The following is a 16,888-nucleotide window of genomic DNA, read 5'->3' as shown; positions in this document are numbered from 1 at the left end:
CTGATAGTGGAGGCCCCTATATTGGGGGGGGGGGGGGCAGATTAATAATTCATACTCTGGATGGTCTAAGGTTATTAGTGGCGTACCCAAGGTTCACTGTTGGGACCCTTACTTTTTAATATATGTATAAATGATATAGAGATCACGATTAAAAGTAGCGTTTCTGTGTTTGCAGACACCAAACTATGCAGTGGAATAATGTTCTTACAGGATTTCTCCAATGTACAAGCCAACCTCAATGCACTGTTTAATTGGGAAACTATGTGGCAAATAAAGTTTAATGTTGATACATGTAAAGTTATGCATTTGGGGGCTAAAAACATGCATGCATCATACTCTACTTTTTAGAAGTAAACCAGTTGGGGGAGTCGATGGTGGAGAAGGATCTGGGCGTTCTGGTGGATCATAGACTTAAAAATGGCATGCAATGCCAAGCTGATGTTTCTAAAGCAAGCAAAATACTTTCTTGTATTGGAATAGTTATAGTCTCCAGAGAGAGATAGATATTATTTCACCCCTGTACAAATCATTAATAAGACCTTATCTAGAATATGCCATTCAATTCTGGGCACCAGTTCACAAAAAGGATATTGGGGAACTGAAGAAAGTGCAGAAAAGGGCAACCAAACTGATAAGAGGCAACAGAGGCGTAGCTTGAAGCTTGTTAGCCCCGATGGAAAAGTTGACCTGGGCCCCCCCACTACCACCCACCACTTCCACCACGTGTGCAGATACACCCACCGCACGCCAAGATACTCAAAGTGGCTTAAGAGTTTTGAGTTCCCAGAGTTCCTCCTTACATTAGAGGACAGGAATCACCCCTGGAGAATCAGAGGACAGGGGTCACCCCTGGAGAATCAGAGGACAGGGGTCACCCCTGGAGAATCAGAGGACAGGGGTCGCCCCTGGAGAATCAGAGGACAGGGATCACCGCTGGAGAATCAGAGGACAGGGACCCCTCGTAGGTCATTTGGCAGAGCTCCTTTCTCATTCCAGCACAGTAAACAGCTCCCCCCCCCCACAATACACAGGGCTGAAATCACATTCCTTTACACACAGTCTATTAGCCTTTACAGGGTGTATCTGGCTTTTATGTTGCTGTTCTGACCTGTGAAATCCCCTGGTCGGAACGGCAGTGTAGTTGCAGTAGGCAGATACACCCTATGCAGATCATGGCTGACTGGCTGTGTTGTAAAGGAATGTGATTTCAGCCCTGCGGAGGAGGAGCAGTATAGAGTGCCGTACTGGAAAAGAAGCTCAGCAGCGGGGCATAGCATCCAGGGTGGAGGGGGGGGTCAGGGGGCTTTGGGGGGGGCGCAACTTAGATCTGGGGGGAGCAAAATCTGGAGCCTGCAGCCCCTCAGGGGGTGTTAAGGGATTTGTTTTAACAATTTCTGAAGGTTTCTCTGTCAGTGTTGCCAAGTGTTGGGGGAAGGTCACTTCCCGGAAGTGCATGTCTTTTCCCCAGTTGTCAAGGAAGTGGGTCAAGGAGACATCCCTGGGTGGATACAGAGAATCCCAGCTAGTGACTAGGAGACACTGAGCGGTGTCTTACCTCACCAGTGACATCGGTCCCATCATGGCTACAGGACGGCACTCTCCACTTAACTTGGTTACCATTCCATGTTGCCAGAACACAGCACAGACACTTCCCCATCCTGGGCTGTTCTCACCCTGTGCTCCTCTCCATTCAGGAAATGGCTCACAGCCTCTCCCCAGCCAATGAGAACAGAGGGGTGTGGACTGTGGAAGGCAAAGTGGAAGCCCAGTACAGTTGGACTTTGTGGAGGATATGATAATATGACAGGGAGGCTGCAGGGTCCCCCTGGAGCTAGGGGCAGGGTTGTGATTGTGACCCCTGCAACCCATTATGCTACGCCCATGAGAAGCATGGAGGAGATCTGCTATGAGGAAAGATTAGAGGAACTAAATTTGTTCTGGGTATGATCAACATGTATAAATACATAAGTAGTCCATATAATGAACTTGGTGCAGAGGTCATTACAGAGGACAAGAGGAGCCTCTTTACTCCCAGAGAAAGTGTGATTTAGCCTCCATATACAGAAAGGCTTCTTCAGAATAAGAGCTGTGAAAATGTAGAATAGACTCTGTAACGAGCCCCTGCTCGCTCGGTTCCACTCTCCCGACACTCCTGTCACGACTATACTCACCGAGGCCAAGATGCCGAGAGCGGCTCGCCCTTACGACCACGCGCACTCGAACCCCTGGAAGTGATACAGGGAGTTGGGGGCAGGCAGAGGCACGGGCTTCCGGTAGAAGCAGGATTCCAGGAGAGCCTGATGGAAGTCCGGATTGCCGTTTGGTACTGAAGAACTGAAAGAAAAGAAGTTAGATCCGAACCGGGGTATCAGGCAGAGCAGAGTCCGTTAACCAAGCAAAGGTCAGAACCGGGGTATCAGGCAGAGCAGAGTCTGTTAATCAAGCAGAGGTCAGAACCGGGTATCAGGCAGAGCAGAGTACGTTAATCAAGCAGAGGTGAGAACCGGGGTATCAGGCAGAGCAGAGTCCGTTAATCAAGCAGAGGTCAGAACCGGGGTATCAGGCAGAGCAGAGTAATCCGTGGTACAGGCAGAGGTCAGGGGTATCAGGCAGGCAGAGTAATCCGTGGTACAGGCAGAGGTCAGGGGTATCAGGCAGGCAGAGTAATCCGTGGTACAGGCAGAGGTCAGGGTATCAGGCAGGCAGAGTAATCCAAGGTATAAGCAAAGGTTCAGCACAGGGTTAATAGGATTCACAGGAAACAGCAGAGGTACAGGGAACAGGGCACAGCTGACGACAAACCAGCAACCCGACTGGGTGCTGGAGCCGTCAGATGTAGCCCTCCGGCGAGCGCGTCAGTGTGACGCGCTACCGGGCACCCGCATGGGCCACGGCGCGCACACGGGGACCGCCGTGCACCCGCGCGCGCCGCACCATCGGGCCGCGAACGGGTGTGCAGCGTAGCGCGAGTCCACCGCGCATGCGCCCTGAAGCCCGGCGGACGAAGGCGGCCTGTGCCTCCTGACAACTCCTCTGCAGCTATAGAATCAGATTGCAGAAATCAACATCTGATGTTCGGTCATCCGATGCTTCGGGACTAGAACTACAGCTATGTACCGATCTAATCTAGTTGTGTAGCTCAGAACAAACACCAGGCAGGCTGTATGTAAGTTCAACCAGGAATCTCCTTTATTGAAAAATACAGGCTCTTTTATACAATAAAAGAGGAGGTGCGTACCTCCGGCTCATATTACTCTGAATATATACCTGTGACCAGAAACCTAATTAACATGGGCTAATTAACTAATCCCTTTAGACAGCCTAGATGACTCAGACATGGCCTTTAGGCCAGACTGGCCGTCTTGTAGCCCAGAGAACCCAATCAACATTATCACAATAGCAGAATTAACACACAAACAACAATGGGGATCTAATGATTCTTAGATCCCATACTAGAGACTTATTTACAATACACATTCTAGCAGGCAACAGACAGACAGGCAGCTAGAATTGACATCAGCATCTCCTAACAGTATTTGTCCCAGCATTATGAATCAGCCACTATTTCTAATATGGCAAATCTAGGGTCCCCAGAGTCTGTGTGTCCTGGGGGACCAGGACCCGAATCCACAGTAATACCACCTCAAGGGTCCCCAGGCATACAGCTCAACAAGAGCACCCCCAAATGCCAGGGCCCACGATCGATCGGCAAGAGGCTAGCATTCAGTGCCCTCCAAAAGTCTCTCTCCCGGCTAGGTCTGTCACAGACTCCCTCAAGAACTTGTTCTAACCGGCTCAGTTGATTGGATGCATTCCTAAATGCACAAAATATACCTGGATAATAACATTTATAATTTAGAATTTTTCCCCTGTTGAAGCAAATTATATCATGCTATATAGGTTTTTATTTGCCTTCCTCCAGATCAATTGTTGGTATAGTTTTTTTTTCTTTATTGGTTGAACAAGCTGGAGGTTTACATTCTAAATATATAATGTTTCTTCTGTACTAAGAAGCACAATATACAAATATTTAGTGAGTAAATAGAATTAGACCACCTACTGTACATATGTTCTGCATTTACCATACTTTATTGATTGGCTTGCTCAAAAATAAATTATTTATGGTTGTGGCTATGTTCAGATGAAAATAATAACCGGTCATTTTTATTCAAAGGACAAGCTACGGTGCATGGCAGAAAACCTATGAATCACTGTCTGATATGGTTGTACCTCGTTCAACCAAGTAAGTAGAAACCATTCAGCATGCTTCTTGTTTTTTGCTGTCACCAAATATAAAAACTTGGATTCAGCTGTATTCAGATGTAATATAAAAGAATGCAGCTTACTAGAAACTGTTTTATAATTAAACTACAATATGTTCCATATGTATCTTTATTCCTCAGTGATACCACTACTTGTGAGTCATATAAAGAAAATATTTCATAAAAACTAGTTATTAAAAGAATCCCGGGCTGAGAGAAAACGCAGTGGCCTGCCATTTCTGACATCCTGACGCAAAACAAGCATGCAAACAGTAAAGACAAAACTGATCTGTATAATTTTTTTTATGGACAGTGCCCCAGAAACTCATGAGGCCACTAGATCACCATAAGATCCAGGCAATTTACATTTTTAGGAATAGGACCCCCCATGTCTCTCATAGCACAGATTTTCTCTACTACTAAGCAGTGTTTTTTAAAAAGCAGGTTATAATCCTTCAGCATTTCCCAAAAACAAGCACAAAAAAAAGTGTAAGGCCCCTTTCACACAAAGGGTCCGATCAGGTCCGCTTTTCATTTTTCAGGTGGACCTGATCGGACCCTCCATTCACCCCTATGGATAGGCGGTTGTAAATGGACATTTGTCTGTTTACACCCGCCTGCTTCCAATTCGATCTGGCCCGCTAAGAAAAAAATGGAAGAGAATCTGTCCTCATTTGTCTAGGCGGATCGGTCAGAGGCAGCAAAGTCTGTTTAGTCCTCGCTTCCCATGGAGCAGAGTGGTCTCGGTCCATGTCTGCTTTGCATAAACTGAGTGGATAGGGACCTGTCATAACTGACAATTTTGATGTCAAATTTCGATTTAGTTTTAGTCATAGCTTATTTTACTAAAATTCCATTTTAGTTTTAGTCGTATTTTAGTCATCTGAATTGTTTTAGTCATATTTTAGTTGACTAAAATCCCCAGTACATTTTAGTCAACTAAAATCTCCAGTACTCGCTGCTTTGGATTCCAGACAAATGTCTGACCGAGTATCTTGCACCTGGTCCAATTTCAAATGTATATACACGTGCATGTTTGAAAGAAACACATCTGACATCTTTGTTCAGTTTGAATGAATCCTCCTTTTTATTGCTTGCACGTATGGCTTCTTATATAATAGAACATGAGCCAATGTTTGCAAAAGCATCATCACAGTCTGGTTTGTGCTGTCATCTGTGGATTGGACGATCCTTATGTAAGGCTCTCCTGGCCAGTTTCATCCAGGTTTTCTGCTGATGTGAAGGCTTGTGGACTCCTGGACTCACTCCGATGGGAGGGGGTCTCTAATTACCTCATTGAGTAAGGAGATTTAACATGTATATGTACATAATAGAAAATAGTCATTTTATCAAAGCATTAATCAATCCATAACACCCACCTGAACTTTTGCTTTCCTCTGAGCTCCGTCTGTCTGTTAAAGCCCCAGATTCCTGACTCTATTGGCAAGCTGTATTGGCTAAGAGACACAGGCTCCCTCTGTCTGCCTTCTGCCTAGAACAGCCAGTCCAGTTCTCTGCCCTGTGCACTCCCTCACTCCCATTTACTTCCCCATCCCTACCTGCAGGTCGCCTCCCCATCCCCAAAGTATAATGCACTCTGCCCTCTGCACTCCCTCATTCCCATTTACTTCCCCTTCCCCATTTGCAGGTCACCTCCCCATCCCCAAAGTATAATGAACTCTGCCCTGTGCACTCCCTCACTCCCATTTACTTCCCCATCCCCACTTGCAGCCTGGCATTACAGCCAATAGGGTTTACAGTTTTTGTTTTTTTTGTTTTATATTTTATGTTTGTTAAAAAGCAATATTTTTGTTTGATTATGAAACTTGGTTGTATTTATAGACGTTATATATAACAATAGCTAAATCTGTGTGTGCATGTTCAAACCCTAATACCACAAATAATAACATGTTATTAGACTTTTGCTCCAGCAGCAATTATAGGGAAATGCTTAAATAATGCATTACAGTTGAACTAAACCCATTAGATTTTAGTTGACTAAAATGTACTAGAGCTTTTAGACGACTAAATCAAAATTGGAATTGATTTTTGTCATAGTTTTCGCCAATTAACTTAACTCTAATTTTATTTTCGTTTAGTTTTCGTCACTGAAAACATGCAGCTGATGAAAACCAATGACGGAAATATTTTCATTGACGAAATTAACACTGCCTGTCATCTACTTGCTCTGCTCTGCTCAGCAGGGGGTCAGTGGACAAATCCTCTGCTTATCAAATCGGAGTCCACCCGTGTAAAAGGGGCCTAAAAGTGAGAAGGGGAGTGATCCTAGGAGAGAAGAGAAGGGAAGACTAGGAGAGAAAGGTGAGGGTTAGGGTTGGAGAGAGGCAAGAAAGAATGGGAGGGTGCCCTGGGTCTTATAGAAACCTAAAACATCCATAGTTTTGGGTGGTTGTCTTCCTTAAGGCTCGGTTCAGAATGGATGCTGATGCGGCTCCCAGCAGGGGCCCGGTGCGTCCTGGTTCACTGTTTCAGGTCTGATTTCAGCCCGAATTTTGGGCTGCATTCGGACCTGAAATGGACCAAAAGACACACAGGGCTCCTGTGCAAATTGGCACCTGAGCCGCATCGGAGATATGTGAACCGGCTCCATAGAGGGCCGGTCACATTATCCTGCTATTGCGAATTAGATGCAGGGATCCCGCTGCCTGGGGTGTTCTAAGGAGCCCTGATCAGTCCCCACCTGGATTGGCAGGGGGCAGGCCTCTTTAAATACCTAGAGTCAGCCCAGCTGGGGAGGAGTTGTTGGGTGGAAGAACTGAGGATGGAGTACTAGGCTATTGGGGCCTTTGAGGGAGCTCCCCAGTCTGGGGGGGTGACCTTGGGCCTGGGCTCAGGTGCAGGATGGAGCCCTCCAGGAAATCGTGGAGGCCCTGAACAGGAGACACAGGAGGAGCAAGAGTGGACAGCAGGAGCTAGTACTGCCAGGCAAGTCTTCAGGAGGGAACCACCGGTTGCAGCCAGGAGGGCTGCTGAGTGACATGTGCAGTCAGGGGGACTGGGGAGGCACGCCTGAGAGGACTGGGAGTATGCAGTTAGTGATGGGTGCAGAGCCGGTAGTGTGGACTGCAATGTCATGGGCAGTGAAGTCAGGGAGCTGCAGCCAGGAGTGCTGGCAGGGCCTGAAGAGGACTGACTGGGAGCAGTAGTCCACCTATAGGACAGCTAGCACAAAATACTTTCTATTTTCTGCTACACCATAGGGGTCCGCAGTCCCTGCCTGCAAAAGGCAAGTTTCTTGGGCTTGGCTGAGCCAGTGTCAGGCCTAACCATGTGCTAGCTGTTCCTGCAAGCAAGAGTTGTGCAGGAGGAAGAGAGAGAGCAATAGTCTGCAAGCAAGAGTTGTGCAGGAGGAGTCTGAAGAAATGTTGTGTACAGAGGGTGTACATAGTTGTCCCAATCGATTGCTATACACTCTACCAATTGTTTGTTCCAAAATTTCACTGGGCATCCCATATATTTCTTTTACACATCCAAGTTCAATCCCCTAAATAAAAATAAAAAAAACAAGCACATGGACTGTTTTCTGTCTGAGAGCGACTGAGGCGTGAACGCCGGGCTGAGCAGGGTGACAGGTGGTCCACATCACTTAGCAGCCCCTATGGGGGTACTGCTACACTGGGATAAGCAAATAATGTCAAACTAAAAGAGCCATAAGTATTCTTACTTGAATCTTGGTGTGCTTTGTGTATATCTGTGCAGTAATCCAGTATGAAGCTTTACCTCTGTACAGGAGCTTCCTGTAATAAAGACCGGTCACTGCTGCTCTCACTCCGACTGGTCTTGTTTCCGCCTCTCCTGTACTTTTCTGCAGGTAACTTGTAGTGGGAGGAGCCTGCTGGGCCCTCTCCCACAGCTTTGCTCTCTGCCCAAGCTTTATACAGCACAGTGATGATGTCACCGCTGCTTTTATATGGTAATATCTCGATTTGCAAAGTAATTTGGTGCACACAAAGGGAATTTATATTCTTTGTTGCTATCGAGGAATTTATTTTTATGAGCATTTTTGTGCCTGAAGTTCACCTTTAAGGCCGGGTTCAGGCTGGGTTCACACTTGTACGACAAACGCTCCGACATTGGGAGCTCATGTCGCATGACGTGTGAAAATCAATTTTTCCCTATGAGAGCCGTCTTGCCCCAAAGAAGCTACTTTTTGGGCAACAAATGTTACATGATCTTTAAAGATACAATTCTATCATCAATCGTGTCAAAATCTCAGCGTGTTTGGGGTTTCATTTAGGATGAATGACATCCAAACATGCGTTGCGTGTTTTGCAGTGATTGTCACACGGTTTGGAATTGCAGGCAGAATTATGGTGGTTCCGCCCGCTATCCCAAATCGGAGTGTGAATGGGGCCTTATCCAGTTGCTATACTGATAGACAAGGTACATATCTGCGCCATTCTGGGTCAGTGGGGAGTTGTCTGTGCGTGACTCTATTATTTACTGTTCTGTTTGTCCTTTGAAGGATGATTGCAGAGGATGGAGAAGGAGGTTTATTTACTGTCACTCTCTTCAGAAAAGTCATTGATGAATTTAAAGTAAAAGCTCGAGAAAACAGGTAAGATCTGTGTATGTGTTTATTACTTGTGCTCACTAGGCAGATATTGTATATATGCAAATGTCACCAGAACAGAAATAGAAGGTAAATCTTCGAGTGGGGACACTCCCTCGCATTAAAGAGATTTTCTCTTACTTCCTGTTGTGACCATGTGATTGATTTACTAAAACCGGAGAGTGCAAAATCGGGTGCAGCTCTGCATAGAAACCAATCAGCTTCTAGTTTTTTTTTTTTTTTTGGAAAAGCTTAAGGTGGAGCTCTACCCCAAAAGGGGAAGCTCCTCTTGTCTGCCTCCTCCCCCCTCCACTGCCACATTTGGCACTTTTTGGGGGGGAGCAGGTACCTGGTACCAGGTACCCGCTCCCACTTCTGGTTCAGTTCACCGCGGCAAACTGAGCCGGAAGTTCGGTACCCTCTTACTTCCCCCACAGCCAGCCCAGCAGGTAACCACCTCTGAAGCCGAAAGGTGGTCGAGATGGCGGCGGCAGCACCCGATAGCCAATTAGAAAATTAGCTCAGATGAGGACTCCGCTGGGTTCCTGTACAGGTAAGTGCCTTAATATTAAAAGTCAGCAGGTACAGTATTTGTAGCTGCTGACTTTAATTTTTTTTCTGAAGGAGCCTGGAACTCCTCTTTAATTGAACAAGCTGAAGTTAGAAGCTGATTGGCTACAATGTACAGCTGCATCAGATTTTGTATTCTCCAGTTTTAGTAAATCAAGCCCTATCGGACAAGACGCGAAGGACAATCTCCCCAATGGGACACTGATGGCAAAAAATGACACAAACAATGGGGTTATGTAACTAGGACAGGATAGCACCACAACTTTCACACCTCTCACTCTGCTGTTGGACAGTTGACATTTACAAATTGCATGGTGATTGGATTAAAGTGAAAGTGGAACTATACTTACCTTCACTCCGGCGCTGTGTCTTCCCAGCTGCTGTCATTTTCGGACAGTTTTTTTCTGGATACCGATCTTCAGCCGTTTTCATTGGCCTGGCCAAGATGGCGTCACTCCCATGCATGGGCTGGTGTTCATTCATCCCAGGACTGCTATAACCGTGCACAAAGTATGTCTCTTCTGCATTAAAAAACCTGCCTGTTCCCCATTTTTGTGTTTGTTTCCTAGAGTTCCACTTTGAGGTGTCTTAAAGAGGAGCTTAAGTAAGGACACTTACCTGTCCAGGAAACCAGTGCTGTCCTCACCCGAGCTGATTCTACAATCGGCTTCTGGGCCCCGGAGCAGGCATCTTAACTAAAGGGAAACCGCCAGTGAAGTCTTGCGGCTTCACAGCCAGTTTCCCACTGTGCATGCTTTTTTTTATCCTATGTGCTAAATCTTAAGGTGGAGCTTTACTCTTCTTTTGTATATCGTATTATCCGGGTCCTCCTGGACACATTTGGAAACACATTTTTTGTTTGGGGTAGTAAGTAGCTGTACCATAAGGTACTGTTGTGCTTACCCCTAACGCAGGTGGTCAGAGAATATAGCTGGCTACTGTGTTCTTCACCTATAGCAGCCCCTTTTCCCATAAGGCAAGCAGGCCTATCTGTACTTGGTTGCCCCCGGACTTATACACAATGCTATAGTGCCTGGCTACCACGCCAGGGCAGGCACAAACAGAGTAAAGCAAACAGATACTTGCGGTTGGCAGACAGGCAGTGTGGTTCAATGACAGTCCAGGTAAAAGGCAGGCAGAGTTCAGAAAATATTTGATATCCAATTTGAGGTAATACACAGGGAAACTCAATCTAGCATAGAAGGGCAGATAGACAAGGGGCTTGATCAGGTATTACACAGGCTTTCACAAGCATGAGACTGCAGGCTTGGCTGGCTTAAATGAGGTTTGGTTTCCACCTAGATTCTGGCCACATCAATCACCTTGCAGGTGGACTGACAGACAAGGAGAATGCAACAGCCCAAACCAGGATGCTGGAATGAGGAGCAGGAGCGCTAGACGCTCCTGACAGGTACTTGTGCCCACTTCCCTATTCCTTGCCTAGGCGTTTGTTGGATCTGCCCCCCTCCCACCCGCAGCCTCCTGGGATACATCACCCCCACATCCCAGGAGGCTTTGGGACAGTCTTCCACAACCCATGTATCTCAAGTATGCGCGGTGGGGAACAGCTGTGACTGAACAGGAAGTCACAGGAAACTCCCAAATCCAAGACAGCAGCATTGGAATGAAGACAATGACGAGCATTTCAGGTTGTGTAATAACAGCGCTGGACACTAAGGGTAAGTACCTGTTTTGTAAAAGTCAGCAGCTACAGTACTTATAGCCACTAACTTTTTGCAGACCCCATTGAAGTTCCTCTTTAAGTGCAGTACTCATCAAACCAGAATTCCAACTACGGAAGTCCAAACAGTGTGAGATGGATTCTGATTGGTGAATTGCAGAAATTAAAGTGGAACTTAACTCCCTCAATCAACATTGACTGTTTTGAATCCTTATGCTGCTAGCATTAGTAAATAGATAGAAAAGTATATTATATTTAACAAAACTGGTCCAAAAAGATCCATACACCCACTCTTCAAGTACCACCACTGCGCCAAAAGTAACCTAAATGTGCAACAGCTGCTACTTTAAATGAAATAATATATATATATAAACATTTACAGTGTAAACTAAAGTAAACAGTAGCGCTAAACAGTATGAATAAATAAACCCAGTGACAGGTGTCAGACTGCACAGCAATTGAGGTGCATGCCCTGCCACTGCTGCAGACTCTCAGGTACATAAACGATTGAATGGCTGCACACTCAATACTTGCAGAAAATGGCTTTATTGTAGAACAAAGTCCATAAAAACAACCACAACTGATCAGGCAGGGGAGGGAAAAGGTAGATAGATGCGTTTCACACGAAAATTCGTGCTTCCCCAATATCACGCGTATAGTATTGAGAAAGCACACATTTTCATGTGAAACGCGTTTACCTATCTTTTCCCTCCCCTGCCTGATCAGTTGTGGTTGTTTTTTTGGACTTTGTTCTACAATAAAGCCATTTTCTGCAAGTATTGAGTGTGCAGCCATCCAATCATTCGTATACCTAAACAGCGCTTTTGTTTGTGGTGCTCAGATATAGTTTAGTTCTGCTTTAAGTATTATTGTGTAAGAATAAGATTAAAGTCTATTTAAGATTAAAGTGTAGAACCAGGGGGTTCATGTCTTCTCTGTACACTAGCGCTTCCAATAGGCCATTAACCACTTCAATACCAGGCCATAGTCAAATGACGTCCGCAGATGGGATCTCCCATCCTGGGCGGGCGTCATATGACGTCCTCGGCTTCTCGTTCGGGGATGAGGTGTGTCCCTCGGACACAGCCCATCCCAGAGACGTGTAAAGAGTCAATAATGAATGTCTCTTTACCACGTGACCGGCTGTGTCCAATCACAGCCGGTCACATGTACTGTTCACATGCACGGCGCTTGTGCGGGCCCCTAGGGCGCACGCAAAGTGGCGATCGGGGACGAGGCTTGTCACCCTGACACAGCCCAACCCCGATCGCAGTATAGAGCCAATGAAATTGGCTCTTTACCATGTGACCGGCTGTGTCCAATCACAGCCGGTCAAAGAATGTCAACAAACCGCGGTAACGAGATGTTACCGGGTTCTCCTCCTCACACACCGATCATGTGTGAGAAGGAGATTGCGGTAACATCTCGTTACCGCTTACAGTGTACACCAATCACACTGATTGCCCCCCCCCCCAATAAAGAGGACCTGTCACCACCCATCAAAGTACCTGTCACAGTCCATATGAGTATCTGAGTACCTGTCACAGTTCATCTGAGTACCTGTCACAGTTCATCTGAGTACCTGAGTACCTATCACAGTCCATCTGAGTACCTATCACAGTCCATCTGAGTACCTGTCACAGTCCATCTGAGTACCGAGTACCTGAGTACCTGTCACAGTCCATCTGAGTATCTGAGTACCTGTCACAGCCCATCTGAGTACCTGTCACACTCCATCTGAGTACCTGTCACAGTCCATCTGAGTACCCGAGTACCTGTCACAGTTCATCTGAGTAACCGAGTACCTGAGCACCTGTCACAGCCCATCTGAGTACCTGAGTACCTGTGACAGCCCATCTGAGTACCTGTCACGGTCCATCTGAGTACCTGTCACAGTCCATCTGAGTACCTGAGTACCTGAGCACCTGTCACAGATTATCTGAGCATCTGTCACAGTTCATCTGAGTACCTGTCAGTCCATCTGAGTATCTGTCACAGTTCATCTGAGTACCTGAGTACCTGTCACAGTTCATCTGGGTACCTGTCACTGTCCATTTGAGTACCTGTCACAGCCCATCTGAGTACCTGTCACAGCCCATCTGAGTACCTGTCACCGCCCTTCAGAGCACCTATCACCACCCATCACAGTACCCGAGTACCAGTCACCAGCCCATCAGAGTACCCGAGTACCTATCTGTAGCCCATCAGAGTACCCGTCACCAGGCCATCAGAGTACCCGAGTACCTGTCACCAGCCCATCAGAGTACCCGAGTACCTGTCACCAGCCCATCAGAGTACCCGAGTACCTGTCACCAGCCCATCAGAGTAACCGAGTAGCTGTCACCAGTCCATCAGAGTAACCGGGTATCTGTCACCAGCCCATCATATACATTGGGGTGTTTTCTTTCCAAAATGGGGTCATTTTGTGGGTAATTCCACTGTCCTGGTGCTCAAGGACTTTCAAAAGTGTTATAGGTAGGAATGAAATGAGATGTGTAATTTATGCTCCTAGAACTCCTGAAGGTGCTACTTCAATGTTGGGCCTCTGTATGTAGCCAGGCTGTGTAAAAGTCTTACACATGTGGTATCGCCATACTCAGGATAAGTAGCAGAATGTGTTTTGGGGTGTAATTTTTTCTATATACATGCTATGTGTTAGAAATATCTTATAAATTGACAACTCTGTGTAAAAAAAAAAAGGTCTTCATTTTCTTTCCACGTTTTCTGAAGACTTGTGTAAAAAAATTAGCCATTCAAAAGACTCATAATGCTTCGTAGAATATACGTTGTGGTGTTTGTTTTCCAAAATTGGGTAATTTTGTGGGTAATTCCATTGTCCTGGTACTCCAGGGCCTTCAAAAGTGTAATAGGTTGAAATTAGAGGTGTAATTTATGCTCCTAGAACGCCTGACGGTGCTCCATGCATGTTGGACCTCTGTATGTGGCCACGCTGTGTAAAAGTCTCACACATGTGGTATCGCCATACTCAGGAGGAGTAGCAGAATGTATTTTGGGGTGTAATTTTTGCTATATACATGCTTTGAGTTAGAAATATCTTATAAACCGACCACTTTGTGTAAAAAAAAAATATGTTTTAATTTTCTTTCCATGTTTTCCCGAAGACTTGTAGAAAAAAATGAACATTTAATAGACTCATTATGCCTCATAAAATAGACGTTGGGGTGTTTTCTTTCCAAAATGGGGTCATTTTGTGGGTAATTCCACTGTCCTGGTGCTCCAGGACCTTCAAAAATGAGATAGGTTTTTAGGAAACTAGATGTGTCATTTAGGGTCCTAGAACGCCTGATGGTGCTCCCTCCATGTTGGGCCTCTGTATGTGGCCAGGCTGTGTAAAAGTCTTACACATGTGGTATCGCCATACTCGGGAGGAGATAGAATGTATTTTGGGGTGTAATTGGAAGTATGCATATGCTGTGTGTGAGAAATAACTTTTTATTTTGACAATTTTGTGGGAAAAAAATAAATAAATCTTAATTTTCCCAATAATTGTGGGAAAAAATTACAACTTCAAAAAACTGACCATGCCTCTTATTAAATACCTTTGACTGTCTACTTTTCAAACATGGCTCATTTGGGGGGTATTTGTACTTTCCTGACATTTCAGGGCCTCAAGAAATGAGATAGGCCGCCAGTGCATCAGGTGTGATCAATTTTCAATGATCTGTACCATAGCTTGTAGACTCTATAACTTTCACAGAGACTAAATAATATCCACTAATTTGGGTTATTTTTTTACCAAAGAGATGTAGCAGTATAAATTTTGGCCCACATTTATAAACAAAAATGACTTATTTGCAAAATTTTATCATAGAAACTAAAAAAAAATGTTTTTTTTTTTCAAAATTGTCGCTCTTTTTTCACTTATGTCGCAAAAAATAAAAAAAACAGTGGTGATTAAATACCACCAAAAGAAAGCTCTATTTTTTAAAAAAATTATAAAAATTTTGTTTGGGTACAGTGTTGCATGACTGAGTAATTGGCATTCAAAGTGTGAAAGTGCTGAAAGCTAAAAATTGGTCTGGACAGGAAGGGTGCATAAATGCCCCGTATTGAAGTGGTTAATATTCATTTGATTAAATTCTATTATATTTTGCTTTATCTCTGTACTCAATTCCAGGTTCATAGTGCGGGAGTTTTATTTCAATGAGAAAGAGCTGCAGTCCGAGAAAGCTGAATTCATTAAGCTGGAGGCAGATAAGAAGCAGCAGTATGTAAGTACTGAACACAATCAGGTCATGTATACATGACTGGACAGAAGTAATGTGCTGGTATGAGCAGTGCGTGGTCTGTTACAGATTATGCTGAACCATTCATTTACAGGTGCATCTCAAAAATTTGAATATCATCAAAAAGTTAATTTATTTCAGTAATTCAATTCAAAAAGTGAAGGGGTTTTGAGTTACCCTATTTATCTGCATATAACACACACTTTTTACTCCTGAAAATAGGGGGCAAATCATGTGTGCGTGTTATACCCCGATACCTGGCTGCCTTAGAGGGGAAGGTGGGGGCGAGCGCTGCCGGATTACACAGACCTGGGATTCCCTGTGTACTCGGTGCTCGCAGTCACACAAAGTCCCGCCTCCTGGCCTGGCTCCTAGCATAGACGTCACATGTCCCATTGGACTGGTGTTCGGTCTATCATAGGAGCCAGACCAGGGGGTGGGACTGTGTGTGACTGCGAGCGCTGTGTACACAGAAGATCCCAGGTCTGTGTAGTCCGGCACTGGTGAGGCTGCATTGATGGGCAAAAGTGAAGCTGCAGATGGGTACTGATCAGGCTGCAATGATGGGCAATGGTGAGGCTGCAGGTGGGCACTGATCAGGCTGCAATGGTAAGGCTGCAGATGGGCACTGATCAGGCTGCAATGGTGAGGCTGAAGATGGGCACTGATCAGGCTGCAATGGTGAGGCTGAAGATGGGCACTGATCAGGCTGCAATGGTGAGGCTGCAGATGGGCACTGATCAGGCTGCATTGATGGGAAATGGTAAGGCTGCATTGATGGGCACTGGTGAGGCTGCATTGATGGGCACTGAGCCTTATTTAGCTTCAAAGTTCTTCATTTAAAATTTTATTTTTTTTCCCTGAAATTTTTCTCTTAAAATTAAGGTGCGTGTAAATACGGTAATTAGCTGATTGAACTTTTTCACAATATTCTAATTTTGTGAGATTCTGAATTTTGGGTTTTCACTAGCTGTAAGCCATAATCATCAAAATTAAAAGAAAGAAATGCTTGAAATATAACACTGTGAGTAATTAATCTATATAATATATGAATATCACTTTTTGAATTGAATTACTGAAATAAAGTAACTTTTTGATGATATTCTATTTTTTGAGATGCACCTGTATGTGCATGCAAGAAAGCGGGCTTCCATCATGACAAATATGGAGTGTGGCGGTCCTATCCCTTACGTAATGAATCATAGAACAAAGAATCCCCCTTAGGTTGGGACTTTGACAGACCACCAGACCCGTTCAAATAAAAAAATATAGTTTTATTGATCTACTGTATTTATCGGCATATAACACGCACAGGCGTATAACACACACCTTCATTTTAGGAGGGGAGTTTCAGGAAAAAAACTCAAATTTTAAATAAAGAACTTTAAAGCAAAATAGGGGTCAGTGCCCATCAATGCAGCCTCACCATTGCCCATCTGCAGCATGATCAATGTCATATGCAGCCTCACAATTGCCCATCAATGCAGCCTGATCAATGCCCATCTGAAGCCTCAAAATTGCCCATCAATGCAGCTTGATCAATGCCCATATGCAG

General features: G+C 45.1%; 1 protein-coding gene across 1 annotated transcript in view; it reads left to right on the top strand.

Annotated features, from left to right (window-relative positions):
- Positions 1-16,888, top strand: part of ATP6V1C2 (ATPase H+ transporting V1 subunit C2) — a 75,832-nt gene that overhangs the window by 49,151 nt on the left and 9,793 nt on the right. Inside the window, exons 8-10 of the mRNA XM_073625384.1 lie at positions 4,175-4,243; positions 8,749-8,841; positions 15,225-15,318. Of these exons, the coding sequence (XP_073481485.1) occupies positions 4,175-4,243; positions 8,749-8,841; positions 15,225-15,318 (256 nt within the window). The remainder of the gene's footprint in view (positions 1-4,174; positions 4,244-8,748; positions 8,842-15,224; positions 15,319-16,888) is intronic.

This window comes from Aquarana catesbeiana, linkage group LG04 (assembly GCF_042186555.1).
Source record: "Aquarana catesbeiana isolate 2022-GZ linkage group LG04, ASM4218655v1, whole genome shotgun sequence".
Lineage (NCBI taxonomy): Eukaryota > Metazoa > Chordata > Amphibia > Anura > Ranidae > Aquarana > Aquarana catesbeiana.
This window is presented reverse-complemented; position numbering and strand designations above follow the sequence as displayed.